Source organism: Nomascus leucogenys, chromosome 10, assembly GCF_006542625.1.
Source record: "Nomascus leucogenys isolate Asia chromosome 10, Asia_NLE_v1, whole genome shotgun sequence".
NCBI classification, from domain to species: Eukaryota; Metazoa; Chordata; class Mammalia; order Primates; family Hylobatidae; genus Nomascus; species Nomascus leucogenys.
The window spans coordinates 64059402-64078977 of record NC_044390.1 but is presented as its reverse complement, the minus strand read 5'-3'; the positions used below and the strand labels follow the sequence as shown (position 1 = coordinate 64078977).

Sequence of the window (19576 nt, the reverse complement as noted above, 5' to 3'; positions counted from 1 at the left end):
AGCCGAGAGCCAGACCCAGTGAGTTCCCAGGCTGTCCAGCCTGCTGGGCCACCTTACAGCTAGGGGGCTGCCAGGCATGGGGCAGTGAGCAGAGGGGGCAGGCAGGTTTTTAAAAGGCTTTATTGGGGAAACGTAGAGGGGTGGGGACCGTCCTTGGAGGTCTCAGGACACCATCCTCCATGTTGCTGGGCAGTTGAAGTCCCCAGGGGCCCCTGCTCAGAAGTGTGTCACCTGGGGGCAGGGATGCAGTGGGGGCTGCTGGCCACAGGCTCCCAAGCACTGACCCCACATCCCTGTGAGCAGAGGCCTGGCCCCACCCAGGCCTGGACACCACCTTCCCACAGCCCTGTGGCCAGGCTGCAGTTTCCCAACAGCCTAGGACCTCTGGGACTGCTGCCTCTCCCTCTGCTCTGCTCTCCCCAAGGCCAAGGTCGCCCTGCTTCTTTCCCAACCCCACCCCCCCACATGCCCCAGGGTCCCTCCTGTACATGACAGGGTCACCACTCACCAGTCTCTGCGGGGGCCTCATCTGTCACTCCTGGAGGGGCCCAGCCCGGGGTAGCCACTACCCCCCCATCTGTGGGGAGGAATCAGAGGCCAGTGGTGAGCAGGCAGGGGGGCGGAGGGAGGCTGAGCAGCCCTGGGGGCTGGCCACCTCACCCCTCGTTGCTGCTGCTCCTGCTCCAGGTTCCGCTGCAGGACCTGCTGCTGGTTGGCAATGACACGCCGGATGCCGTTGACAAAGTTGCCCTGGTCGTGGGGGATGAGGCCGATGAAGATTTTCTTCTCCGAAGAGTACAGGAGCATAAGCACGCGGATCTCACACGATGCTTTGTAGGAAAAGTGCACGCAGCCGGCCTGGCAGGCACAGGGTGTGGTGTCACCAGACAGCACCACAGGGACTCAGACCACAGGGACCAGCGTCCCTCCAACCATGGCACCATGCTGTGGGCTCCATGAGCTGGCACAGCCTAACTGCTCTGTCCTCACAGCCCCCCACCCACCCCAGAGGTGGGCCCCCTAATTAGGATGACACGGTGGCCAAGAGCAATGGGTGGGCCAAAGGCCAACAGGCTCTGTCGGGAGGGGCCCAAGAACCTGCATTTCAGAGCTCCTGGGCAGGCCAGGCTGTGTCCGGGGCCACCTCACCACAGCCACCTGAGCCAACCGGGCAGTTTCAACTCAGGAGCCCGAGGGATCTGCAGCAGCAGGCCCAGCACAAGCAAGGGCTGAGGTACATGGAGCTTTTCTGGGTTTCCTGAGGAAACTTTTTTTTTTGAGACAGTTTTGCTCTTGTCGCCCAGGCTGGAGTGCAATGGCATGATCTCAGCTCACTGCAACCTCTGCTTCCCAGGTCCAAGCCATTCTTGTGACTCAGCCTCCTGAGTGGCCATCATGCCTGGCTAATTTTTATATTTTTAGTAGAGACGGGGTTTCACCACGTTGGCCAGGCTGGTCTCAAACTCCTGACCTCAGGTGATCCGCCCGCCTCGGCCTCCCAAAGTGCTGGGATTGCAGGCGTGAGTCACCGCGCCCGGCCCGAGGGAACGCTTGAAATTGCTTTAATGTAAAAGCACCTACACCCAGGCCCCCCCACCCACGAACAGCTTCATGGACAGTTTACTCGGACTGAGTCGAAGGTAATTTTAAGGTAGTTTCGGGATATTACCCAAGTATGGCCCAGCTGGAAGGTAGACATCAAGGGGGAGGGCTCATAAGCACCGAAGTCCAACCTTCCCCACTTCACATAAGGAGAAACTGAGCCCCAGAGAGAGAAGAGGAGTCAGCTGAGACTCCCCCAGATAAGATGATCACCAGATATTCTGGGACCTTGCTGGGGACAGACAGCCCTCCCTGCCTGGCAATGGGCCTTTGGGATGTGGCACAAGCTCCCGGGAAACCTGGAGTGACAAGGGTGCCTGTCCCTGGGGAGCGGAGAGTGCGGAGTTGGTGCTGAGTCAGCCCTGACGTGGCAGAGGAGGGTCAGTGCCCCGTCCAGTGCCGTGGGGACAGCACAGAGCCCCCAGAAGCCACGCCCACACTAGCTGCCCTCTCTCCCCAGTTGGTCCGGGACATGGTGCTCTGTTCCTCTCCCATGTCCGCCCCCGTGAGCCGTCCTGGCTCACTCTGCCGTGGCCGGCCCCTCCCCAGCATCTGCTGGCACCACTCACGAAGCCATTGTCCATGATCCGGCACAGGCTCTTCAGTGTCTCCAGATCCTTGGTGAAGTGGAACTGGACCAGGCGCGAGTTCCGGAACAGCGGCACCAGGGTGGTCTGCGGGGAAGCGAGGGGACCCCCAGCTCTGGCTTCTCCCACCATGGCCTCCCGCTCCCAGCCCGCTGAGTCCCCTGGGCCCAGGACCAAACAGACTCCCCTGTCCTCCCTACCTCAGGAAAAGTCATCTCTGCCGCTCAACCAGCCCAACCCTGGAGTGCTGCGGAAGCCGCTCTCAGATCCCTTGGCAGCCCCCCCGGTGCAGGTCATGGCTGCCTCTGCCCCGCCCAGTCCCTGCACAGTCACCAGCTGGATACCTGGGACCCCTTGGAACCAGGCCTGAGGACCTACCCACCGCGCCTGCTTCAGCACCCTCAGCTCCGCTCCCTCATAGCCAGCTCAGGCCACCCGGGGAGGTGCTCTTGCCCCCAGCCCCGCCCTCTGGAATAGCTCCTACGTGCAGGCTCGAGCACCCGGCTGCAGCCCCTCACCAGCAGTTGCTGCGGGATGAGCTGCATGTACAGCTTCCTTGGCCACTGCTCGGTCCTCCTGTGGGGCACGAGGGGATGAGGGTCAGGAAGCCCCGGCTCCCCTGGACGCTGCCTCCACCCTCCAGCCCAGCACTCACAGGATCTCCCCCTGGTTCACGTAGACGTGGGATGGCAGCCACCTCTTGGACCGACTGTTGGGCTCAGGCCTGGGCTTTTGGGGGAGAGGCAAAAAGGAGCCCTCAGGGCTAGAGACCCCCAGCCCCAGTATCCCCTCCCAGCCACAGTCCGTGAGGATCTGGGGGTCCCAGGTCCCTGGGCTGCCGAGGGCTCACCTCCTGCCACTCCATGACGCCACTCCATGCCAGGAACTTGTTGTTCACGATCTGGACTGGGCCTGAGTTGACACCACCAGGTCCCACTGCCTGTTGGAAGGGAAGGGGGTGGGAAGAGGGGCCCAAGCTCCTGGGAAACCTCTGTCTGTCCTGGGGCCTGCCATCCCTCCCTCCGAGCCTTGGCCTGTTAGCCCCAGCTGGGTCCATTCTCTAGCCCCAGGGGAACAGGCCCTGCCCCTCACCTGCTCACAGCCCCCCATGGCTCCCCAACTGGCCTGAGACAGGTCCCGGCCCTCACCTGGTGCACAGGACCTGCGGAGTCTGCCTCAACTGGCAAGGCATGACCAGGACACGTGGTCACTGAGCAGGGCCTTCCAGCCTCACGATGATCCCAACCCCTGCCCAGCTCCCCGCTCCACTGGCTTCCCTGCCGCTGCGCCAAGACCCACCCTCCAGCCCTTCAGAGCCACCCAGTGGCTGCTTTTCCATGGAGCCCTGGTGGGAACCCGCCCAGCCTCCTCGGGGCTCCCCTGAAGCTCCTTGCTCCAGCCATCGCATCACACTCCGCCCACACCAAGTCTGGCTGCCCGACCAGGGCAGAGGGGCCTAATTCCCCTCTGTCCCCAGAGGGGCTGTGCTTGGCTGGCACACCTGCTTGCGGGTGGTGATGACCTGCCGGATGGCACTGACGAAGCCGCTCTGGTCGTAGGGGATGAGGCCCATGAAGATCTTCTTCTTGGACGAGTACAGGAGCATGAGCACGCGCACCTCACAGGGCGAGATGTGGGGGAACAGCATGCAGCCCGCCTGCAGGGGCCGCGGGTCAGGACCCTGTGGGCACTACCCAGGGCCGCTGTGCCCCCACCACCCTGGACCGCCCCACCTGTAGGGGATGAAGGGAGATCATCGGCAGACAGAGGCCCCCACAGTCAAGGCTGTCATGGCCATAGGTGAGGGGCCTCTGAGAGCCCGTGCAGCGCCCATCGGCATCCCCCGACCCTGCCATGGCTGAGGTCAGAGTGGCGCCTGGCACCCAGGCTGCGGTGAGAATGCCGAGAAGGCACCACCCCCCGCCCACATTGCTCCCTGCCGCCAGCCCTCCTGACTGCCTGATGGGGTGACCTGACCTGGGGGTTAAGAGCACAGGCAGCACCCCACCGTTCTGCTGCCTCCTAGCTGTGTGACCTAACACCAGCCACCTCCTGTTTCTGGGCCTCCATTATCTGTAAAACTGGGTAATAGTGCACACAGTTGGTGCCACATAAAGGCTCAACAGATAAAGTGCTGGTGCCTCTTGGATGGGGCATGGGAGAACTAAGCCTGACAGATGTGCCTGGCTGTGTCTGAAGTGGTGTGACCATCCCAGAACCCCACATCCCCTCCCCACACCAGGCCACCCCCCACAGTGCTGTCCCCTCCATGCTGCCGGCCTAACTTCTCGACCTTGGTGTCCAACCCAGGGATCACCCACTCAGGGCCCTGTCCCTGGCCTCCCTGGAGCCATGCACAGTCACCCTCCCAGGGCCATGCTGGGGGGTGAGTATGGATGTCCATCTTCCCTACAGACTGGGTACTCAGGGCCCGGACACGGCAGGCCCTCAACAAACAGTGCTGGGTGAAGGGGGAACGGGTCAGCTAAGACACCTCATGCCAGGCACAAGCCCTGGTCTGCCCCTGGTCTCCTGAGGGAGAAGGGAGGCCCTAGTGGAACCCAGGGCGCTGAGAACAGCAGCTGGGATGGGGTAGAGGCACACTGTCCCAAAGGGGAACAGGGACTGGGAATGTCCCAGAGCCAGGTCCTCTGGGCAGACGACTCGCTCCCACCCCATCCCTGCCTCCTCTCTAGCACCTGCCATCTTTCACAGCCCAAGCCCCCTTTCTGACCTGCCCCGCGCCAGAATCCCAGTCACCCGAACAGCCTCGCCAGCTGGGTTCACCGAGCACTCACTAGGTACTAAAGTTACCATCTCAAGCGCTTTACACAAATTCCCTCCCTCCAGCTTCCCGGTGGCCCTAGGAAGCACAGCAACCCTGTCCTCCCTACCTCTCTCTACCCCTCAACCAGCCCAACCCAGGAGTGCTGCAGAAGCCACTCTCAGATCCCTTGGCAGCCCCTCAGGTCCAGGTCGTGGCCGCACCTGCCCCACTCAGTCCCTGCACAACCACCAGCTGGATACCTGGGTCCCCTTAGAGCCAGGCCTGAGGACCTACTCACCGCGTCTGCTTCAGCACCCTCAGCTCCGCTCCCTCACGGCCAGCTCAGGCCACTCGCGGAGGTTAGCCCATTTTACAGACCAGAATACCAAACCCCAATGTGCCACTCCCTCCTGGCTGGCTTTCCTGCCTAGCACACCCATTTACCAGGTCCCTGCCACGCGCTATGTGTCCCTGACAGGCTCCTGGGCCCCAACAGGGCTGGCCCCGGTCCCTCTGTGCACTCACGCCCCCAGGGCCACCTCGAAGCTGGGCACAGATGCAGACACTGGAGGCCTCTCAGGCTGAGTTTCTTCACCCTGTGCTCTACGGAGGGTGCCTGGGGTCAGTCATTTCCAGATGGGGTCCGAAAGGCCATGAGGGCTGCCCTCCACCCGAGGGGAGACCCCCGGCCCCCGCCTGGGCCCTGTGAGCAGAGCGCTGCCTCCAGCTGTACTTGTCACCACAGTGCTACAAGGGAACCGCCCCTCGCGCACCCGAGCCCGCCCCACTCACGAAGCCGTTGCCCATGATGCGGCAGAGCCCCTTGAGCGAGTCGCAGTCTCTGTTGGTGAAGTGGAACTGTGCCAACTGCGAGTTCCGGAACAGGGGGCCCAGGGTGGTCTGGGGGCACAGGGGACAGCGAGCTGGGTCAGCCAGGCATGGGGGTGCTCAGAGTGGGTGGGGCGGGCGGGGCGGGTCTCACCAGCAGCTGCTGCGGGATCAGCTGCATGATCAGCTTCTGTGGCCACTGGTCGGTCTCCCTACGGGAAGGAGCCAGTCAGAAAGGGCTGCCTTGATCCCCACAGCCACTGCCCCTGCCACCGCCCTGGCTGCTGCGCCCCGGCACTCACAGGTTCTCGCCTTGATTCACATAGGCTTGGCAAGGCAGGGTCCGCTTCAGCTTTGCAGTGGAGTCAGAGTAGGGTCTGCGCTTCTGTGGGGGCAGGAGGGGCGTCGTCACTGTGCACAGCCTAGATGCCCTGGCCTGTCCCCACGTGGACAAGACAAGACCCTGGAGGCCAGCCACAGCCCCACAGAGACTCACCTCCTGCCACTCGAGGACGCCGCTCCAGGCCAGCAGCTTGTTGCTGAGCCGGTGCTCGCTCACGGCCAGACCCCCAAGGGTGAGCCCAGGTGAGGAGGGACTGATGGGACCCAGTGCCCCGAAGACCCGAGCACCTTCCTGCAATGGAGTGGGGGGTAGGTGGGAAAACTGAGGCCGGGGCCTGCAAGGACAGGCAGTCCCCACACACCTCAGAAGGGACATCCCAATATTTAGCCCCAAATCCCCTGCTGGAAGCCCACGGGTCCATGTCCAAACCCTCTGCTCACCCCTCAGGACCCCAACATTGCTGGTCCTCATGTCCCTTCGCACTGCCGCCCCTCAGGACCCTTCCTTCCCAGAGCCTGCTGTCACCTTGACACTGGCCCAGCAGAGTCCTGAAGCCTTCAGCCAGCCCCACCTCCAGCCTTCGCCCCAGCTGTGTGCCTGATCGATTCTTCAGACCCAAGTTAGAAGCCAGCTGTAGGGGGCTTTCCCCGTGCCCCAGCCTGGGCCCAGGGCTTCCTTGCAGCCTCCGAAGGCACAAACCGGCCTGCGCTGCGTCTGTCCCGCACACTAGCTTGCCCTGTCTTTCCCAGGCTGAAACTCTCCTAAGGCTGTCACCCCAAAGTTCAACTCCTCCCTCTGGCTCAGGCCATTGCCCACCTCTCTGGCCTTATAAGTCCGACCCCAGGGAGGCAGGAAGGAGGTGACAAGAAACACAGAGGGGACTGAACCATCCAGGAGAAAGACAGGGAGGAAAAGGGGGAAACATTTGGAAGACAGCTGGGACACCACCCCCGGAGGGGTCTCACAGACCAAAACATGTAGAACACCAGGAGAAGGTTCTAGCAATAAAGCCAAGCAGCGCCACAAATGCTACTTACAGGCACTCTCCCCACTATTTTTTTTTATTACTATTATTTTTTTGAGGCGGAGTTTCACTCGTTTCCCAGGCTGGAGTGCGGTGGCGCGATCTCGGCTCACTGCAACCTCGCTCACTGCAAGCCGCGCCATCATGCCCGGCTAATTTTTTGTTTTTAGTAGAGACGGGGTTTCACCATGTTGGCCAGGCTGGTCTCGAACTCCTGACCTCAAGTGATCCGCCCGCGTCGGCCTCCCAAAGTGCTGGGATTACAGACGAAGGCCACCACGCCTGACCTCACTTACTGTTTTTTAAAACCAAAAACATCTCAAAGCAAACAAGGGAAAGCTTCGCAAACAGCCTGGCAGCAGGAAACCCACGAGAGTTTCCCCGCAGTAGGCGCCTCAATTATAAGGGTGATTTCTTTTCGTCTTATTACAAACAGGTAGTTTCCAAATTTTCTATGAAGCACAAAGAGATCTTTCCTTCCAGAATACTAGCAAACACAAAAAAATTTACTTTGTGAGTACTTAAAAAGAGAAAAACCTGAACAAACTTGCTCTCCACCCACGCAGGTGATTCTCCACCCACGCAGGTGATTCTGGCTTTTGGGCACTCGTCAAAAGATCAGATAGAAAACCTGAGTATCTTAGCGTTAGAATGAGTTGGATAGAGTGGATGTTGCCCCGGGGGCTTCAGACACCATAACGGACATCCAGCATCTGAGATGAGTTAAAACGCACAGCTGGAGGCGACTTTAGAGATGAGGGTACACTTACAACATAAAGTTGTTTACGTAGCTGGGAACTGGGGTATCTAGGCCGCATATACAGTGACGCGTATGCATTTAATGCCACAAAGATGGGTAAAAATCAGGCGAACGCACTTAAGAGCCCAAGCGACATACTTAATGTCTGCTTGTCTAGGAGGGCAGGTTGACTCGGGATCTGGAGCCATAGTAAAGAGCAGGTATGCTTGCCTAAAACCCAGGGATACCTTCCACAGCAAGAACAGCACATCAAGATGGGACGATCACGTTTAAAAACGACGGTTAAGGTGCAACCTAAAGAAAATCTCACATCTTGGCAATCGTGTGCCAAACTGCGCGCCTCACATCTCTATTGCACAAGGAAGCCCATCTAGTACTTGCACTGAGGTTTAAAGCCTTGGGGTGCATGTCTGAGGACCCGGAAAGCACTTTTGAACGACTAGATGCGAATGCTGCAGGAAGGGGCGAAGGCAGTGGAGTGAATGGGGGTACGTTTAAGTTGTGGGAGGTGATCTGAGTCTCGGTATCCATGTTTATGACCCCAGGAAGCCTGTTTAAGGTTTCAGTAGGGCTGCCACAGCTCTGTGCCATCCACACCGCTGAGGCAGTGTATTTAAGAAGCGGACCGGAGCGCGAACCCAGGGGAAATCTCACATCGGGGCAAGCGTGTGCACGGTGCAAAGTCGCGATGTGCGGTTTTACAGCCCCAGGTAAACCTTACGGTTTCTGAAAACCATGTGCGTCTTTTGGGTCCGGAGGAGGGTATGCAGCCCAAAGTACCTGCGAAGCTGAATGTTTACCTTTCAGGTCTGGGCTCACGGCAGTCCATCATAGCATCCCACACCTGGGCGCGGGCGCGTATTCTAGGTGCGCACTCCACGGGCACGGAGCGGGCCCCAGGGAGAACGCCCACGGGTGCGACATCTGGGGGCGCTGGTACAAAGCGCGGGCCCCTCCCTCGCCTCTGTCCCCCAACCCCGCCCCCATTTCCAGGTTTCCTGCCCGGAGAGCAAGCAACTTTCCAATGGCAAAAACAAGCGCGCGTGCCCTGCCGGCTGCCTGTCCGCCGCCCCCCACCCGCGTTTAAATCGGGCCGCGGAGTCAGCAGTAATTTGAGCCCGCCCCGCCCCCGTCCCCGTCCCCCACCCCCCCACCCCGGCCCGAACGCGCAACAAAGGGGAGAGCGCGGCGCGAACCACCGGGGGCTCCACGGGGGAACCCGGCCCCAGGCGGGACCACCCTTCGGGCCACAGGGGACACCCCGGAGCGGCGGGGGCCTCGGACAAAGGCGTGAGCCCGGGATAGGGGCTGGGGGGGCGGGGCCGTGGAAGGCTCTGGAAAAAGGGCGGGGGGCTCACCATGGGAGGGGCCGAGCGGGCCCGGATCCGCGGAGGCTGCGGGCCACGGGGGCTGGCAGGCCAGGAGCGCGAGCGGACGGCGCGCACCACGAGGGGCCGCGGAGGGCGGCCGCGACCCCCGAGGGGGCCCCCGGCGCCGGAGCGGTACGGGGCACGGCGCGGACGGACCATGGCGGGCGCGGGCCGAGCAGGCGGGGAGCTGCCGCGGGCCACAAGGGGGGCTGCGGGCTCCACCGACTGAGGGGCGCGGGCGCGGGCGCGCGGCTTCGGGGAAGACGGGCTGAGCCGTACCAAGCTCGGGGGACGCGCCGCCGGAGTGGGGTCGCCGCGACCGAACCACTGAGGCGAGCGGGGGAGCCCGGCGCGTACCAAGCACGTCCGGGGGGCGTGGCCGGAGCATACCAAGGCGGCGCGGGGGAGCGGGGCCCGGGCGGGAGCGAAGTGTGGGCTCGGCGGTCCTGCGGGCCTCTCCGGCGCGGGGGAGTCCTGGGAAGACGCGCGAGCCACAACTTCACGGGGCGTGGCGGGAACGGGAGCCCCTACCAAACGGGGTGGCAGAAGAACGAAGGCGACACCCAACTGGCCCCTTGCGGGAGTCGGGACGGCGGGAGACCTCATCCGGAGCCCTGGGCCCGCAGAGCCGGGAGACCGCGCCAAAATACATCAGGGAAGAGTGAAGGACAGAATAATGGGCCTGGGGACAAGGGAAGCCACTAAAAGGGAACCCACTGAGGGTACGGATTACACCCGAGCCTGAGGGGGAGAGCTGAAGGTTTGCAGGCGGTGACGTGGCGAGGTGGGCAGGGGACTCCAACTCCCAGCGGCCCCCGCGCGGCTTGGGCGGGGCCAGCGGTCCCTGGAGGCTCCGCCCATTAGTCCCCGCGCCCAGGCTCCGCCCGCCGTCCCTGGCGACTCCAAGCTTCTCGCCACTCACGTCGCTTCCCGGCCTTCCGTGGATTCGCTCATTCGCTCTGCTAAAATGAAATGACTACTTACTAGTAGTTGTATAAGATTTTTTCCTCGATTTTTTTTCCTTAAACGTGGGTAATACCTAACCCTAGAGTGGTTATGGAGATCAAGTCCGAGGGGCTGTGCTTGACTGCTTGGCGCAGTCACTACTCAAATGTTACCTTTTCTTTAAAAACAACAACAAAAAATCTGTTATGAGTACCCTGTCCAGTTCTGTGCTCGGCGACGACCGAATCAGACCACGTCCCTCACAGACCCCACGGTCCACTGGGGAGAGACATAATCACAGGCTGTGCTAACTAGCGCACATCACAGGGCGATGGGATATGACCATAGGGAGGTAAAGTTAGCAAGCAAGGGAAGTCAAGAAAACGACCTTTGAGCAACCTGCCATTCCAGATGGCTGGAAAAGTGTGCCAAGAGGACAGAACAGCAAAGACAAATCCTGAAAGTAGAAGGAATAAAAGGGAGCTAGTGTGGGCGGAGCCGAGTGAAGGTAGAGAGGAGAAATAGACACAGCTGTAGGAGGTTAGAGAGGGAGTTCCTACTTCTGTTTGGGATGTTGACTAAACAATGTAGATAGATATTGATGTCATAGCCTGGAGAGAGAAATTCGGGAGTCATCAGTGTTTGAATGGAGACTGGATGAGCTCACAAAGAGACTGGGACACTCATCCCTTTAGCAGTCACGACAATGAGAAGCAACCAGCAAAGGACACAGAGGAGTGGCCAGTGAAATGGCAGAAGAACCCGTAGGCCTGTCCATGTTTCCCTGCCCCACTAAGCCTCCTGCCCGGGGCTTCCGAGGGCTGACTGGAGCCCAGCCTTAAACCCCAAATCCAACCTGCATTGTGGCCAAACGGAGCCAGTGGTCCCTGGACACAAACAGCAAGTTAGTTATCAACAGGTACCTCCAATGCCCTGTCAAATCACCCATGTGAGGACAACCTGGCAGCAGGAAGGAGAAAAAACAGGAGCTGCTTTAATCTCCGCGAATCCTCACTTCTCCCCATTCTTGTTAGTCCAAACCATCAAGATCTCTTGCCTGGGTAACTCTTGCTGCCTTCTCTGTCACTACACTAGTCAAAACCATCCAATGGCTTCCCAGTGCCTTTAGGGTTAAATCCAAACTTGGTACTGTGGCCCCTGCTGCCGCCCCCCAAAAAAAATCTCTCATCCTTCCTGTTCTCTACCTAGTTAATGCCTTCCCATCCCTCAGAACCCATCAAGACACACATGAGTTTGAATGCCCTGAATTGTATAAGCATGGAGAGAGGTATACCAGGGTGTACTCCAGGGTGAGCAAAATGGGAACTCATGTCAGAAGGTGAAATGAAAATGTAGGCTGAAATTCTATCAGTAATACTGCAACAAAACTCTCTGAAACCATCTCACTTACTTGGTCCACCAACTTGAAAGACACTTTCCTTTTAATCTGTGAAGCCCGCTGCCAGGGCTAGCAGGCTACTATTAGACTAAGCAATTCCACTTCCATCTCTCAAGCTGCTTACTTCCTGAAAGGTAGCTGTTTGATCCAAACCTGTTTATGCCAGAAGTCCTCGTTTAATTTACTATCAAACTAATGAAATTAATGCAAGAGAGTTGTTTATATACAAACGAGATTGCTTGCTTTGGAAAGACTAAAAGGGAGTTGTTAAAAGAAAAACATGCCAGGCGTGGTGGCTCACACCTGTAATTCTGCACTTTGGGAAGCCAAGGTGAGCAGATCATTTCAGGTCAGGAGTTCAAGACCAGTCTGGCCAAATGGTGAAACACCGTCTCCACTAAAAATACAAAAATTAACCAGGCATGGTGGTGTATGCCTGTAGTCCCAGCTACTCCGGAGGCTAAGGCAGGAGAATCGATTAAACCCAGGGGGCGGAGGTTGCAGTGAGCTGAGATCTCACCACTGCAACTCCAGCCTGAGCGACAAAGCAAGACTCCATCTCTAAAAAAAAAACAAAAAAAAAAAACGCTGCCAAGTTAGGTACAAGTAAAGCAACTGTAAATTATTTAGTGAAAAAGCTTATAAAAACCTAGGAAGACTCAGCCCCCAGTTTGTTTCATAAATGTCTTTAGGTTCTCATGCCACTTAAAAAAAAAAAAAAAAAGAGATGACTCATTGTGGTTTGTGGGTGGAGCTTATACAAGAATGTGATGTTCCACTGGGCGCAGTGGCTCATGCCTGTAATCCCAACACATTGGGAGGCCGAGGTGGAAAGATTGCTTGAGCCCAGGAGCTCGAGACCAGCCTGGGCAACACAGCGAGACTCCCACCTCTACAAAAACAACAATAATTTGCTAGGCACGGTGGCATGCACCTGTGGTCCCAGCTACTCAGGAGGCTGAGGTGGGAGGATCTCTTGAGCCCAGGAGATTGAGGCTGCAGTGAGCCGTGTTCACACCACTGCACTTCAGTCCAAGTGACAAAGTGAGACCCTGTCTCAAAAACAAGAATGTGATGTCGTGTGCTAACTAGGAGACCAATACTGAAAGCAAGCGTCTTGGTCCTACGTACAAGAGATGTCTATTTAAATGTTCTTGGTTACAATAAGATGTTTAAAGTGTTAAGATGGCCATTAGTGCTATTTGCCATATATTTCTAGCTCCACACTTGGCCAGCATTTGACCCCATTTAGCTTGAGTGGGGCCATGTGATTAATTTTGGCCAATAAGGTGTGAGGCCATGTGATTACATCTGGCCAATGAGATATGAGCAGAAGTGACACATGTGAATTCAGCGAGATCACTTAATTGCTAGCGAGAGACCAGACCCCTCTGCCTTTACTATGTCGATTGGCAACCTTCATGATGTGTCCGCACGGGCTCCAAGCTGACACTCAATACAGCACGAGTGAGAAAATCCACCTTTGCTGTTTCAAGCCACTGCAATTTGGGGGTAATCCGGCCTTTCCTGATATACACAATTTTTTTTTTCAAATAATCCCAGTTTAACCAACATTTGTTAAACCAATCAACTACCAAGTCTGAGTTTCCTAGAAGAACAAACTGGCAGTACCCATAGGTTGGATGACATAGGCTAGGACACAATGACAACATGGACAAAGTGTTTTATACTGGCTGGGCATGGTGGCTCATGCCTGTAATCCTAGCACTTTGGCAGGCTGAGGCAGGTGGATCACCTGTTGTCAGACCAGCCTGGCCAAACTGGTGAAACCCCATCTCTACTAAAAATACAAAAATTAGCCAGACGTGGTGGCAGGCGCCTGTAATCCCAGCTACTCAGGAATACAAATGCAGCCTCCTGATTGATCCTCCAATTCAAGCAGGAGAATTGCTTGAACCCGGGAGGTGGAGGTTGCAGTGAGCTGCACTCCAATCGGGGCAACAGAGCGACATTCTGTCTCAAAAAATGCTAATAGGCTGAGTGCGGTGGCTCACGCCTGTAATCCCAGCACTTTGGAAGGCTGAGGCGGGTGAATCACGAGGTCAGGAGTTCGAGACCAGCCTGGCCAACATGGTGAAACCACGTCTGTACTAAAAATACAAAAATTTAGCTGGGCATGGTAGCGGGTGCCTGTAATCCCAGCTACTTGGGAAGCTGAGGCAGGAGAATCACTTGAAACCAGGAGGCGGAGATTGCAGTGAGCTGAGATTGTGCCACTGCACTCCAGCCTGGGTGACAGTGCGAGACTCCATCTCAAAACAAACAAACAAACAAAAAAGATAATAAAATGCTTTATCCTAAGAAATGGGAGTAAGATCATCTCTGGCTTGGATTTTTCTTTTCTTTCTTTGCAATTACAAAACAGTTTATGGCTGATTTTTTTTTAAAGGTCTGCCTGATATATGCTCTGCAAACTCTAGGTATTTCAACTTTCTCGTCATTATGTGTGTCCAGACGCAGTGGCTCACACCTGTAGTTTTAACACTTTGGGAGGCTGCGGTTGGAGCATTGCTTGAGCCCAGGAGTTTGAGACCAGCCTGGGCAACATAGCAAGACCCCATCTCTACAACTATAAAACTAGCCAGGCGTGGTGTTACGTCTCTAGTCCCAGCTACTCTGGAGGCTGAGGTAGGAGAATTACTTGAGGCCAGGAGTTCGAGACCAGCCTGAGCAACAGAATAAAACTCTGTCTCTACAAAAAATACAAAAATTAGCTGGGCGTGGTGGTGCGTGTCTGTAGTCCCAGCTATTCGACAAGCTGAGGTGGGAAGACTGCTTGACCCCTCTAGGCAGAGGCTGCAGTGAACCAAGATCATGCCACTGCACTCCAGGGTTGACAGAGTGAGACCCCTGGCAATAATAGTAGTTAATATTTCTCAAGAACTTCATGTCTGAACTCACTGAATTCTCACACAGCAAGCCATGAGTTCAACAATCTTTTAATCCCCACTCCACAGATGGAGAAACCAAGGATCCAGAAGCAAAAGCCTGAGGTCACAGGCTGCGGAGACACAGGGGGCAGGGACAGGGCCCAGGTTCTTTTTTTTTTTTTTTTTTTTTTTTTTTTTGAGACGGAGTCTTGCTCTGTCACCCACACTGGAGTGCAGTGGCGCGATCTCAGCTCACTGCAAGCTCCGCCCTCTGGGTTCACGCCATTCTCCTGCCTCAGCCTCCCGAGTAGATGGGATTACAGGCACCTGCCACCACGCCCGGCTAATTTTTTGTATTTTTAGTAGAGACGGGGTTTCACCGTGTTAGCCAGGATGGTCTCGATCTCCTGACCTCGTAATCCACCCGCCTCGGCCTCCCAAAGTGCTGGGATTACAGGCGTGAGCCACTGCGCCCGGCCTAGGGCCCAGGTTCTTAATCTCAGTAGGTGTTGGCCTCCACTTTGTGGAATAAACAAGGGGCAGAGCCCCTCGGGCTTGGGACCGTCTTACCCTCATCACTGCCGTGCTTCTCAGCCTCTCTGCCACCATCTGCCCTCCAGCACAGACCATGCTGAGTGTTCCCAGATTGTAAAAGACACAGATTTGCCCTATCCCCAAACCCAGGGTCCTGGGTTTGAGATTACAGGCAGAAGCCACTGTGCCCAGCCCCCTGGGTTATTTTTAAAAATAAAATGAATGGAAGGCTTTTTGTCCTGGTACAAACTTCAAGATATGTTGTTAGATTGAAAAACAAACAAAAAAATTATAGAATAAAGGAGGCTGCCACTGGATAGAAAAGCCAGAAAATGAATCAGTTTCTCTATTTGCTTGTACCTGCTTGTACATATCTCTGACAAGACACTTAAGCAATTGGTAACTGATCTCTAGAGGGAGCTGAGAGAGACTGCATTGGTTGGTTTCTGGAGCCCCTCCAAGTGTGAACCATAGGAAGGCTTCTCGTATATGCGAAACATGAATACAACATTTTTGGGTCATGTAAATAAAGTTGGCATAGTTAGTTTTGAAATTCTGCTGCTGGGAATGCATCCCATAGGAATGCCTGCACAAGTGGGTTAAAAAAATACACATTCATCCTCTCCAGCATGTCTGATAATAGTGAAAAACTGGCCGGGCGCGGTGGCTCACGCCTGTAATCCCAGCACTTCGAGAGCCCGAGTTGGGTGGATCACTTGAGGTCAGGAGTTCGAGACCAACCTGGCCAACATGGCAAAATCGCATCTCTACTAAAAATACAAAAATTAGCTGGGTGTGGTGGTGTGTGCCTGTAATCCCAGCTACTCGGGAGGCGGAAGCTGCAGTGAGCTGAGATTGCGCCAGTGCACTCCAGCCTGGGCAATAGAGCGAGACTCCATCTCAAAAAAAAAAAAAAAAAGAAAAAGAAAAACTGGACAGGACCCCAACTGGCAGGGCGCAGTGTGGTGGGCACCCTGAAAGATAGCCCCCATGACCCTCACCTCCTGTCTGCACTGTCCTCTCAGCTTGAGTGTGGGCAGAACCTAGCAACTTGTTATACAGAATATAGCAAGAGTGACAAGATATCACTTCCAAGATTGGGGTACAAAAGATTGCAGCTTCCACCTTGGGCGTCCTCTCTCATTTCTTTTTTTTGAGAGTTTCACTCTTGCAGCCCAGACTGGTGTGCAATGGTGTGTTCTTGGCTCACTGCAACCTCCACCTCCTGGGTTCAAGCAATTATCCTGCCTCAGCCTTCCGAGTAGCTGGGATTATAGATGCCTGCCACCATGCCCAGCTAATATTTTGTATTTTTAGTAAAGACAGGGTTTCACCATGTTGACCAGGCTGGTCTCAAACTCCTGACCTCGGGTGATCCACCCGCCTTGACCTCCCAAAGTGCTGGGATTACAGGCATGAGCCACCGCGCCCAGCCCCTCTCATATTTCTAGAGAAGCTGGATGCCACATTACAACTGCAAGGTGCCCTGTGAAGAGGCCTGCAATGGCGAGAAAGCAAGGGAGACCTCCAGCCAACAGCTAGGAACTGAGGATCTCGGCCCCATCACCTGTGAGGAACTGAATCCTGCCAACAGGCATGTGAGTGGGCTGGAAGTGGGCCCTCCTCACGGACCCTTCCGATGACGGCACAGCCCCAGCCACCAGCTCGACTGCAACCCCGAGAGCCCGGGAGCCAGCAGCTCAGCCAAGCCTGGATTCCTGACCCCAAGCAATGGTGAGGCAATAAATGCTTCTTGTTTTAAGCCACTCAATGGTGGGGTTTATTACACAACAGATAACTTACAGGCAGGACGGCTCGTGGAACTGAGGTGTGTCCATTTAGTGCACTACCTGAGGCCACCATGAGAAGTGGGGACATAGAGGAACAGGTAATTAACAGTGCAGGCAAGCCAGGTGCGGTGGCTCACACCTGTAATCCCAGCATTTTGGGAGGCTGAGGTGGGCGGATCACCTGAGGTCAGGAGTTTGAAACCAGCCTGGCCAACATGGGGAAACCCCGTCTCTACTAAAAATACAAAAATCAGCTGGGCATGGTGGTGGGCGCCTGTAATCCCAGCTACTCAGAAGGGTGAAGCAGGAGAATCGCTTGAACCTGGGAAGTGGAGGTTGCAGTGAGTCGAGACTGCGCCACTGCACTCCAGCCTGGGCAACAGAGTAAGACTCCGTCTCAAAAAAAAAAAAAAAAAAAAAACCCAAAAATTAGCCAGGCATGGTGGCTCCTGGCTGTAATCCCAGCTACTTGGGAGGCTGAGGCAGGAGAATCGCTTGAACCTGGGAGGCAGAGGTTGCAGCGAGCTGAGATCAAGCCACTGCACTCCAGCCTGGGCAACGGAGTGAGACTCTGTCTATAAATAAACAAATAAATAAATACCGTGCAGGCAGATGGCCATTACTTTGGTGGGAAGAAAAACAAAGGCAAGCTAAAGAACAAAGAAATTGACTCACTTATACAAAAAAATTAAACTATAAATGTATCCACAACCGCATGCATGTAAACCCAAATGCAGAACTGGTACATCAGCCTCTAGGGAGGTTAAGCGGTTTGCTCAGGGTGTGTGTTTGGGCGGGAGAGGTGAGAATGAGGTGTGATAGGGTAGTTACACTTTTTGTTGTTGTTGAGACACAGTCTCGGTCTGTCACCCAGGCTGGAGTGCAGTGGCACGATCTCGGCTCACTGCAGCCTCTGCCTCCTGGGTTCTAGTGATTCTCCTGCCTCAGCCTTCTGGGTAGCTGGGATCACAGGCGCATGCCACCATGCTAGCTAATTTTTGTATTTTTAGTAGAGATGGGGTTTCACCATGTTGGCTAGGCTGGTCTCGAACTCCTGACCTCAGGTGATCTGCCCGCCTTGGCCTTCCAAAGTGCTGGGATTACACGCATGAGCCACCACGGCTGGTGGTACTTCCACTTTTTATTCCACACATTTCAGCGCCCTTTCATTTTAGGTAACTGTTCTAGTGTGTGTAACTCAATATATTTTAAAAGTTAAATTTTTTTTTTAAACGCCAAGATGATGAGAAAATACATGTTAGTGTTTTGTGTACCTTGAATCAAATATATTCTTAACAGCCCTTTTGAGAAAGTGTCCTTTTTCTCATAATCCTTTGGAGGTGGGTGGGCATTTTCTTTCACCCCGAACAGGTTTGCAACTATTAATATGTTGGTGTTTTAGCATTTTTGCCTCAACAATCACTTTTTTCCAATTACGTCCTACCACCTGCTCCTTTGCACGAATTTTCATGAACCCCCAGTCTTGCCTCCAGCCATGATGCGTGATTCAAAAGCAAACTGGTCAAAAAGAAAATGTTTCCAACAAGTCACTCACTCGATTATAACCTTTCTGGACACGAGTGATTTTTGTAAGTTAGGATGCTTTTTTTTTTTTGAGACAGAGTCTTGCTCTGTCACCCAGACAAGAGTGCGGTGGCACAATCTTGGCTCACTGCAACTTCCACCTCTGGGGTTCAAACGATTCTTATGCCTCAGCCTCCCAAGTAGCTGGGATTACAGGTGTGCGTAACCACAATTTTTGTATTTTTACTAGAGACAGGCTTTCACCGTGTTGGCCAGGCTAATCTCAAACTCCTGCCCTCAAGTGATCTGCCCGCCTCAGCCTCGCAAAGTGCTGGGATTACAGGTGTGAGCCACCACACTCAGCCAGGATGTATTTTTTAAATAGAGATGGGGTCTCACCATGTTGGCCAGGCTGGTCCTGAAACCCCAGCCTCAAGCGATTCTCCTACCTCGGCTTCCCAAAGTGCTGGGATCACAGGCGTGAGGTCCAGCTTGGCATGTATTTCTAGAAGCAGTTTTGCCCACGTTTTACCTTCTTAGAGTGCATTTCAGCCAAAAGATGACAACAGTGGCTACTAGCAGCTCTCCTGTGTCCAGGACTGAGCTGGGCCAGATCTTGTATTCCTTATGAGAATCCTCTGGGGTAGTCACTATTTGACATATGGGGAAAGTGAGGCTCAGAGATGTGCAGGGACCTGCCCGAGGTCACAGAGGTAATCAGCGCAGAATCTTGGGATTAAACCCTGCTGTTCGAGGGTTTTCACTATTTCTTGCCTTAGGAGAACCTTGTATTCAGAGAAAAACTTTCCCAAAAGATTTGCTCTGTTGGTGTTGGCTGGTTCTAAGGGGCGTGTGAAGTTCTTAGGCCTTATTGTCACCTGACCTATGAAATGGGGAGGTAAGTCCCACGTGTCTAGATCTGGCTTTACTCCTTGGGCCTCCTTATTTTATTTATTTATTTTTTTGAGATGGAGTTTTGCTCTTATTGCCCAGGCCGGGGTATAATGGCGCGATCTTGGCTCACTGCAACCTGTCTCCCAAGTTCAAGTGATTCTCCTGCCTCAGCCTCCTGAGTAGCTAGGATTACAGGCATGTGCCACCATGGCCAGCTAATTTTGTATTTTTAGTAAAGACGGAGTTTCACCATATTGGTCAGGCTAGTCCCCAACTCCCAACCTCAGGTGATCCGCCCGCCTCGGCCTCCCAAAGTGC

General features: G+C 55.3%; 1 protein-coding gene and 1 long non-coding RNA gene across 5 annotated transcripts in view; one reads left to right on the top strand and one right to left on the bottom strand.

Annotated features, from left to right (window-relative positions):
- Positions 1-104: 104 nt before the first annotated feature.
- Positions 105-10430, bottom strand: PTOV1 (PTOV1 extended AT-hook containing adaptor protein). 4 transcript variants are annotated; one of them, XM_030821090.1, is made up of 13 exons: positions 9639-10430; positions 6281-6418; positions 6087-6169; positions 5939-5996; positions 5749-5856; positions 3691-3846; positions 3040-3129; positions 2845-2918; positions 2708-2765; positions 2172-2276; positions 661-858; positions 509-577; positions 105-231 (listed from the first exon to the last, which is right to left on the bottom strand). In XM_030821090.1, exons 1-12 carry the CDS (start codon positions 9885-9887, stop codon positions 566-568), a joined length of 1329 nt encoding a protein of 442 aa, XP_030676950.1. In that variant the 5' UTR covers positions 9888-10430; the 3' UTR covers positions 105-231; positions 509-565. The 4 variants fall into 4 exon arrangements, with proteins under 4 accessions (XP_030676950.1, XP_030676951.1, XP_030676952.1 ...); XM_030821091.1 differs by having other exon boundaries at positions 9672-10430; XM_030821092.1 differs by having other exon boundaries at positions 9270-9643.
- LOC105740391 overlaps positions 9020-19576 on the top strand; it is a 13442-nt gene continuing 2885 nt past the window's right edge. The window contains exons 1-3 of the long non-coding RNA XR_004032029.1: positions 9020-9201; positions 14036-14066; positions 16211-16784. This is a non-coding gene — a long non-coding RNA (uncharacterized LOC105740391). The remainder of the gene's footprint in view (positions 9202-14035; positions 14067-16210; positions 16785-19576) is intronic.